This window comes from Pagrus pagrus, assembly GCF_965226575.1.
Source record: "Pagrus pagrus genome assembly, chromosome: 19".
In the NCBI taxonomy this organism is placed as follows: domain Eukaryota; kingdom Metazoa; phylum Chordata; class Actinopteri; order Spariformes; family Sparidae; genus Pagrus; species Pagrus pagrus.
Window position 1 is genome coordinate 23,945,528 of NC_140203.1, and position 9,699 is coordinate 23,955,226.

The 9,699-nt window shown below is 43.0% G+C and overlaps 2 protein-coding genes across 2 annotated transcripts; both read left to right on the plus strand.

Moving 5' to 3' along the window:
• The first annotated feature begins 209 nt into the window (after positions 1-209).
• LOC311274883 (cilia- and flagella-associated protein 20-like) lies at positions 210-1,460 on the plus strand. The gene is made up of 6 exons (XM_084382880.1): positions 210-379; positions 509-588; positions 666-777; positions 873-1,061; positions 1,153-1,266; positions 1,367-1,460. The coding sequence occupies exons 1-6, from the start codon at positions 296-298 to the stop codon at positions 1,370-1,372; spliced, it is 585 nt and encodes a 194-aa protein (XP_084239006.1). The 5' UTR covers positions 210-295; the 3' UTR covers positions 1,373-1,460.
• Positions 1,461-3,742: 2,282 nt separating this feature from the next.
• On the plus strand, positions 3,743-4,991 carry LOC311274985 (cilia- and flagella-associated protein 20-like). The gene is made up of 6 exons (XM_084383124.1): positions 3,743-3,908; positions 4,038-4,117; positions 4,195-4,306; positions 4,402-4,590; positions 4,682-4,795; positions 4,898-4,991. Exons 1-6 carry the CDS (start codon positions 3,825-3,827, stop codon positions 4,901-4,903), a joined length of 585 nt encoding a protein of 194 aa, XP_084239250.1. The 5' UTR covers positions 3,743-3,824; the 3' UTR covers positions 4,904-4,991.
• Positions 4,992-9,699: the final 4,708 nt, after the last annotated feature.

The window sequence follows — 9,699 nt, forward strand, 5'->3', positions numbered from 1 at the left end:
GAAGACCCGCCCTAATCTGCCTCTAATTGGCTTGATTGGTTGCTCTTGCTGGGGTTAGAAGAGCAGCCAATCAGAAGCTTAGTAGGGGGCGGGTCTTCGTGAAATACAAGCTGCGTCACCTAACAACCAACGTGGAACCGCTTAAATATTCCGTTCCTTAGCAACAAGAAATAATGAAGAGGTTAGCAACAGATTTAGTAAGTAAACAGTGTTTACTAACTAAATCTGTTGCTAACCTCTTCATTGTACGAAACACACGTGTAAAGCGATCGTGGACGAACATAACTCAGAGAAGATGTTTAAAAACACATTTCAAGGCAGATTCTTCTCTATTTTCTACAGCATCGGCAGCAAACCGCTCCAGATATGGGATGAAAAGGTAGGCAGCCATTCAGAGTGGATGCTATGAAGCTTATCAAGCTTCCTTAGCTGGTTGTGCTAAAGCTAACTAACTATATTTCGACTGACTGCGCAGCCTTTATATACATAATTTTCTGTGTGTACACAGGCAAGGAATGGTCGCATCGAGAGAGTCACAGACGATGACATCCGCTCCCAGGTGTTGGAGGTCGAGGGGGCAAACGTCTGGTGAGTTTGTCTGTTTAACTGATTCTTCAGCTCAGGGCAACTCATTAAAGCACCCTCATCTCTTCTCATCTCTGTAGTACCACCTGCATAACATGTCCTGCAGACCCCAAGAAGACACTGGGCATCAAGCTTCCCATTATTGTTCTGATCGTCAAGAATCTGAAGAAGTATTTCACCTTTGAAGTCGAGGTAGGTATATTCACTCTCACAGATACCGACCTGTTCCATGTTGTGGTGGTATAAACAAGTAAAGTGGACATATTCTCCCGTCTTTAAACTTTAAGGTGCTGGATGATAAAAACATTCGCCGGCGGTTTCGGTTGAGTACCTACCGGAGCACGACGCGAGTGGATCCGGGTAGATGCACCATGCCCCTGAAGCTGGACGACGGCTGGAACCAGATTCAGTTCAACCTGTTGGACTTCACCAGGAGGGCCTATGGAACCAATTACCTTGAGACGCTGCGTGTACAGGTCAGTGCACAGAGGCAGATTACAAACCAGCTACAACTCTGACTGTATTCTCTTTCAGTTGCTAATGTCTGACCTGCTGTTTTCCTCTCAGATCCACGCTAACTGTCGAATAAGGAGAGTGTATTTCTCAGACAGACTGTACTCTGAGGACGAGCTCCCAGCAGAGTTTAAACTGCGCCTGCCTGTCCAGAAGCAGAAAGCCAGGGTGACACACACATCCACGCACACACATCACTGCATTTACTTGTAACACCACATATAACTTGTCTTACCCCCCTGTCTGTTTTTGTGTTTGTCTCTTGCAGCAGTAGATATTCTCAACCTGCTCTCTTCCCCCGGACCTGATGTGGAGTTTTGATGTGTAAGATTTTCTGCACAATAAAGTTTTTTTGTCCTCAATTTCAATGCATGCTGTATTTTAAAGATATTTCAGTCAAAAGATTTTTTTTTGCTTTAATCAATGCACGGTAAAAATTGGACTCCAGTTGAAGCGCAACTCACGCAGCCAGTGTGGCTGCTCTTACCTGTTAACATGGATGCCAGAATGAAAAGCAAGACATTAGACTGTGCACAGGCACTGCAGAGGCTTTGGTAATTATGTATTTATTAGTAATAAGTCATTGTCTACAATTCATAAAGCCTTTTCACTCCTGTCTGTCTTTCACTGTCTGTAGACGATCTTTCTGTCTGTTTTTCTCTCCACTTCTTCCTGCACTTCTCTTCTCTCAGTTGTCCCTCACTCCCTCTCCTCATCCTCTGTCGTCCTTTCAGTTTCTGCCTCTGTGTCCCTGTTTCTCTTCATCTCTTTTTTAATCTTTCCAAGTATTTCTCTGCATTAGGGTCTGTCTGCCTGCCTCTCTAACAGATAGTGGGCCAGGCCAGAACTAATGTGAGAAATTAAATAGTTTTCCATTCAGTAAGAAATATACTGTAAACACCATATCAGGATGTGAGAGCAGAAGGGGAGAAACCCCTTTTGCTGTAAGTGTCATAGAGTCAGACGAGAGACAATTGCCTCTCGTCTGAGGTGTTACAGGAAGATAGATGGTAGACGACATTTACATTCTAATGAAGTAGCAAAAGGGTCACTGTCCTGGGAAAGAGACGATCCACCAAACATCAAGGAGTCATTGTTCTGGGAAGAAATGTTGTAACCCCCCACTCTGTTTTGTATTTAAGTCAGAAACCTTTGGAAGACGGGAGAGAACACTTTGGGTCTTCTCTCCATGCAGCATGTATTAAAGAGATCTGATTCATGATACTGATTCTGAAGTTCTTCAGAGAATTAGCAACTCTCTACTTCAACAAGGAGAATTTCCCTTACACTGACGATGTCCGTGATGAGCTTCAGTTATTAAAACCGCCACCGTACAATTAAACTTCCTGACAGATGACATCACTGTGACATCATCAGCATGTGTCTCACCCTGTCTGACTGTGAAGGTCACCTTGCTCTGGACAAACAGTCCATTTCTGCAGAAACACTTGGGGCAGACCAAAGATCATTACTGGGGTTCATCTCTGACGGTTCACCTGTGTCATTATCTGTAGTATTTTACTTTGACTTTAACACATAAGGCACAATTTACATTTACTAGAAGTTTTGCTAAACTGTCATCACATTAAGGTAAAAATGAATATTTGTGTCAGAAACCTGTAATGTTATATTCTGATTTGTACATTTTGGGTAGAATTACTTGGAGGGAGACAAATGTAATATATTTACAACGCATCTATAATTTTACTATGTTGGTCTATTCTGTATTGGGACACAACATGCAGGCAGTACGCTGACATTTATAAAAACGTAAGATAACGTAACATTATAAATTGCTTCGGGTGTAACGCTTACGTTACTGTCAATGGCTGTCTTAACATGTGTGTCACGGTTATCACGGATCCCACTGGTTTTCTTGCAAGACCCACCCTACTCTGCCTCTGACCGGTCGCCTTCATTCTCTACACTTGACTCAAACTGTTAACTCACAAACAGGTTGGTGTGAGACTACAGCTCACAAGCCACTGTACCAGCTCTGCTGCTGACTGTTTGCACAGATGCAAACCATCAACACCAGAAAACCACTGAACACAAAGTGAGGAAATAACACACTAGCTAGCTTATTCTTGCCTCATATGTGGTGTGATTAAACAGTAAATTCATCGTGGCCCACTGACGCCCCTCCAATGTGTGTGTGTGTGTGTGTGTGTTTGTGTTTTAGTGTGTGTTAGAATGTCAAACAAACTGCTGTAGCGCAGACCTCGCCTGACTACTAGCAGATGAATTCACTTTGGTTTCTTATGAAAGTAATAAGGGACTTTTGATTTATGTTGCATCACAGGTGATGTCATTTTACAGAGTGCCTGTAAAAAATAGCTCATTTATAATAATCATTGGGATTAATTTGGTCAAAACCACTAAATGAGCCCTCATATTGAAGATTTGGGTTTTATTATTAAACTCATTCCGCGAAGACCCGCCCTAATCTGCCTCTAATTGGCTTGATTGGTTGTTTTTGCTGGGGTTAGAAGAGCAGCCAATCAGAAGCTTAGTAGGGGGCGGGTCTTCGTGAAATACAAGCTGCGTCACCTAACAACCAACGTGGAACCACTTAAATATTCCGTTCCTTAGCAACAAGAAATAATGAAGAGGTTAGCAACAGATTTAGTAAGTAAACAGTGTTTACTAACTAAATCTGTTGCTAACCTTTTCATTGTACTAAAAACACGTGTAAAGCGATCGTGGACGAACATAACTCAGAGAAGATGTTTAAAAACACATTTCAAGGCAGATTCTTCTCTATTTTCTACAGCATCGGCAGCAAACCGCTCCAGATATGGGATGAAAAGGTAAGCAGCCATTCAGAGTGGATGCTATGAAGCTTATCAAGCTTCCTTAGCTGGTTGTGCTAAAGCTAACTAACTATATTTCGACTGACTGCGCAGCCTTTATATACATAATTTTCTGTGTGTACACAGGCGAGGAATGGTCGCATCGAGAGAGTCACAGACGATAACATCCGCTCCCAGGTGTTGGAGGTGGAGGGGGCAAACGTCTGGTGAGTTTGTCTGTTTAACTGATTCTTCAACTCAGGGCAACTCATTAAAGCACCCTCATCTCTTCTCATCCCTGTAGTACCACCTGCATAACATGTCCTGCAGACCCCAAGAAGACACTGGGCATCAAGCTTCCCATTATTGTTCTGATCGTCAAGAATCTGAAGAAGTATTTCACCTTTGAAGTCGAGGTAGGTATATTCACTCTCACAGATACCGACCTGTTCCATGTTGTGGTGGTATAAACAAGTAAAGTGGACATATTCTCCCGTCTTTAAACTTTAAGGTGCTGGATGATAAAAACATTCGCCGGCGGTTTCGGTTGAGTACCTACCGGAGCACGACGCGAGTGGATCCGGGTAGATGCACCATGCCCCTGAAGCTGGACGATGGCTGGAACCAGATTCAGTTCAACCTGTTGGACTTCACCAGGAGGGCCTATGGAACCAATTACCTTGAGACGCTGCGTGTACAGGTCAGTGCACAGAGGCAGATTACAAACCAGCTACAACTCTGACTGTATTCTCTTTCAGTTGCTAATGTCTGACCTGCTGTTTTCCTCTCAGATCCACGCTAACTGTCGAATAAGGAGAGTGTATTTCTCAGACAGACTGTACTCTGAGGACGAGCTCCCAGCAGAGTTTAAACTGCGCCTGCCTGTCCAGAAGCAGAAAGCCAAGGTGACACACACACATCCACGCACACACATCACTGCATGTACATGTAACACCACATATAACTTGTCTTACCCCCCTGTCTGTTTTTGTGTTTGTCTCTTGCAGCAGTAGATATTCTCAACCTGCTCTCTTCCCCCGGACCTGATGTGGAGTTTTGATGTGTAAGATTTTCTGCACAATAAAGTTTTTTTGTCCTCAATTTCAATGCATGCTGTATTTTAAAGATATTTCAGTCAAAAGATTTTTTTTTTTGCTTTAATCAATGCACGGTAAAATGCTCTTACCTGTTAACATGGATGCCAGAATGAAAAGCAAGACATTAGACTGTGCACAGGCACTGCAGAGGCTTTGGTAATTATGTATTTATTAGTAATAAGTCATTGTCTACAATTCATAAAGCCTTTTCACTCCTGTCTGTCTTTCACTGTCTGTAGACGACCTTTCTGTCTGTTTTTCTCTCCACTTCTTCCTGCACTTCTCTTCTCTCAGTTGTCCCTCACTCCCTCTCCTCATCCTCTGTCGTCCTTTCAGTTTCTGCCTCTGTGTCCCTGTTTCTCTTCATCTCTTTTTTAATCTTTCCAAGTATTCCTCTGCATTAGGGTCTGTCTGCCTGCCTCTTTAACAGATAGTGGGTCAGGCCAGAACTGACGATGTCCGTGATGAGCTTCAGTTATTAAAACCGCCACCGTACAATTAAACTTCCTGACAGATGACATCGCTGTGACATCATCAGCATGTGTCTCATCCTGTCTGACTGTGAAGGTCACCTTGCACTGGACAAACAGTCCATTTCTGCAGAAACACTTGGGGCAGACCAAAAATCATCTCTGATGGTTCCCCTGTTTCATTATCTGTAGTATTTTACTTTGACTTTAACACATAAGGCACAATTTACATTTACTATAAGTTTTGCTAAACTGGCATCACATTAAGGTAAACATGAATATTTGTGTCAGAAACCTGTAATGTTATATTCTGATTTGTACATTTTGGGTAGAATTACTTGGAGGGAGACAAATGTAATATATTTACAACACATCTATAATTTTACTATGTTGGTCTATTCTGTATTGGGACACAACATGCAGGCAGTACGCTGACATTTATAAAAACGTAAGATAACGTAACATTATAAATTGCTTCGGGTGTAACGCTTACGTTACTGTCAATGGCTGTCTTAACATGTGTGTCACGGTTATCACGGATCCCACTGGTTTTCTTGCAAGACCCACCCTACTCTGCCTCTGACCGGTCGCCTTCATTCTCTACACTTGACTCAAACTGTTAACTCACAAAGAGGTTGGTGTGAGACTACAGCTCACAAGCCACTGTACCAGCTCTGCTGCTGACTGTTTGCACAGATGCAAACCATCAACACCAGAAAACCACTGAACACAAAGTGAGGAAATAACACACTAGCTAGCTTATTCTTGCCTCATATGTGGTGTGATTAAACAGTAAATTCATCGTGGCCCACTGACGTCCCGCCCTCCCTCGTGTTCTCTACCAGGGCCGCAAAAATCTCTTAGATTTTTTCGAAGTTTGTTCAAAGGAAAGGAAATGAGCTGAACTTCACCACTTTTATCATCTTCTTCCATCAAATGGATTCATGGGTGTATTTAGCAGGAAGTACCAGTGCCACAAAACCACTGAGGCATTTAGCACAGAACACCAGGACCACAAAGCCGTCAAGGCTCCAATCATTAGAAAAAAAAAAGAAACACGATTCAGAGCAGGGAACTTGTCAACTGAGGAGAGCCAGCCAGTTGTAACACATGGACACTGTGTGTGTGTGTGTGTGTGTGTGTGTGTGTGTGTGTGTGTGTGTGTGTGTGTGTGTGTGTGTGAACAAGGTGTCTCGATAGATGGCAACTACACCTGTTACAATGTTAACTGGTCACAACACAGATGGCAACAGCTGTAATGTAGCTTCACAATGCTAAGAAGACTTAAAGATGCATGGCTACATGAGAATTACATTTCAAGGATGAAACCTTGAGTAAAAGTTTTTTTTTATTTTTTTTATCAAAACTCACCTAAAATGACAAAAATCAAATGACTAAGACTTAAACATTTTCGCCAAAAGACGAGGAAGAGAACTAAATCAATGTCAGGTGCTAAATGACCACTAACAGACACACACTCACACATACTCTGTTTGACGTACAGTCACGCAATTAGGCCTTGGATCCATAGTAGCTCTGCCTGTATAGAGCTCAACATGTTGTCTATTGATTGGCCTGTGAGTAGAGAACAGACCAGAGGCCATGTTAAAGTAAGTGTGTGTAAAGGCGTGTGTGTGTGTGTGTGTGTGTGTGTGTGTGTGTGTGTGTGTGTGTGTGTGTGCGTGCGTGCGTGAGAGAGAGAGAAAGAGAGAGAGGGAGAGAGATAGGGAGGGATGAGGAGGGCCAATCAGAGTGAGTAACGCAAAAGACGGAGAGACAGAGAAGAAGAAACAGATCGAGGAAAGATGTGATGGAGGGAGAAAGAAAGAAAGAAAGACAGAAATAGAATCAATCATATGCTGTATGATTTAGATCGATACATCTCTGAGTGACACGGCTGCTTGTTCACAGACTCACTGTCACCATACCAGTTTCCTGTCTGACTGTCTGGTGCAGGCTGTTTATGTCTGTCTCTGTCTTTACATTCGTCTTTCTGCCTGTTATTTAGATGTCGCCCAGCTACTTAACCTGCTGGGGGTCACTGCAGACTGGAAGTTGCATAAAAGTAATATTAAGGGACTTGTGAATATGTGATAGGTTTGTGTAATGAGCTAAGCAAAGTGATGATCATCAATGCTAGTCTGTTTGAGTTTGTGTAGTTCTGTCTAACATTCCTACAGTTAAAAAATAAAAGGTGTGCGTCCTGAGTCAATTGCTGAGAAAGAAACACAAGCAGTGAAACTGTAAAGCACAGGAGGTTTTTATAAAAGTGGGATGTCAGTGCAGTTAATTAGTTACTGGTGAATTATTAAGGGAAAAGAAATGCAAAATGAAGTCACACACCGGAGGCACTTTCCTTTTTTTCCAGAGATCCACTGACTCAATGAGATGTCAGCTTCTCGGTGACGCTGTATGACATGTCCTGGACGGAGAGGCTCTGACTGAGGAGCACACTAGTCTCGCATAACTGGACTTTTTGTTTGTAAGAGCTGTCCAGCAGTCAGAGCTAACGTTAGCCTGTCTGCCCTGGCTAGCTTGACTTTTAGTTCAGCATCCTTCTTCTTCTCAGAGTGCTTAACCATGTGTTTCGTCACAGCAGCTCTCCGTGTCGTAACATACTCCAGCTGGAGATAACAAACTAGCTCTGTGACTCCCTCGCCCTCTACCACACTGATTTGCAGCATATCTCCTCAGACCAGCACACTTCTCTCCCTCCAGCTTGCAGCGACATGATCTTTGGCTGTGAGTCATCCACGGTCATGGCAGCAGGGCAGCGAATGACTAGTCGGCTACTACGACTAAACTAAAGAGGAACATCACATATTTTAACTTAGATTTGACTTTGGCACCTTCCTGGAGGATGTTGGATGTTCCCACACTGAGCCTCTTTAAGCCCGCTTCACTTTTTACCTCAGACTGCTGTTGTGAAGCCGTTAGCAGACAGTGTGTCTGTATGCTCATTAACCTGTAGACCAACTGACGTGACCAGTCAAACATATTCTCTGTGGTCAACCAATTAACAGTTAACCACTGACATTCCGGTTTGGTTCCAAGCTGTCTGACTGTCTGATTCTTTTAAGTATGTTCTTCATAGAAATCTCAACAAGTTTAAACAATATTTTTCAATACAATACTGTACAGTAGGCTAATATTACCATTCTGTATGTAGCCATCAAGTGCGTTCAAGATCCTTCGACAGATCTGCTAACAACAGCTGTTCTTTCAGTCTTAAGTCGACGGTCATCGGCCAGAAATTAGAAACATGCTTTAATACCAGTCAAAGGTTGAGACTCACTTGAGGCGAGCGTGTGTCCAAACTTCTGACTGGTACAGTAATTCTTTCATTAACAATAACTTAATGAGTACAATGTTATTAAATAACACTGAGACACTAAGATATGAAGACACAAGTTGTAATAAACTGGAATTGTCCTTTAATGGAGCCATACAAGTTAGAAACATAAAAGCAGATCAGCACTGGCTTCATTTATTCTTCCTCTCAGCTTCATGTTGATAACTGGCCTACATGCATGTTGTATAAGAAAACACAATCAGCCGCGTCATTCCAGTCCGCTTCTGTCCAGCACCGAGCTGATGGAGCAGCTGCACAGCTGTATGAAGGTGTTTGGACTGTCTCCTCATGTGGAAGCAACGCATTGCATTTAGGCTCTGCTCTTGTCCGCTCAAGCTCCTGTTCAGGTCATTTTCTGTGTGTGTGTGTGTGTGTGTGTGTGTGTGTGTGTGTGTGTGTGTGTGTATGTGTGGGTGGGTGGGTGTGTGTGAACAAACTAATACCCTATCAGAGAGAGAGGGCATGGGAATGGGGCGATAGAATCACTGCAAATAGAGCATGAGGGCTGGCTTCACAACGGGAGGGAAAGAACAAAACACATACACACAGCCAGCGTAGTTGTGTGTGTACCAGGTACAGTGGCTCTAAAACATTGTTTGTGCTTGTGTCATTGTTTTTTTTTTGTGTGTGTGGGGGGGGGGGGTTATTGTTTTTGCATTAATTGTTTGATATTGTCAATCAGTCTCAACATTGATTTCAACATGTACTCCAACACTGAAGTCATCCCAACAAGCCAATTTGACCACGCTGCTACATGTCCAATCAGGGAACAATGAGCTCTTGGGTCACATTTGATCAGATTCAAGTCACATCTCTAGATTTCTCAAGTACTCAATCAGGCAGCTGATGTCAGGGAACTACAGAGCTCAACACACATCCAAAAAGACAAG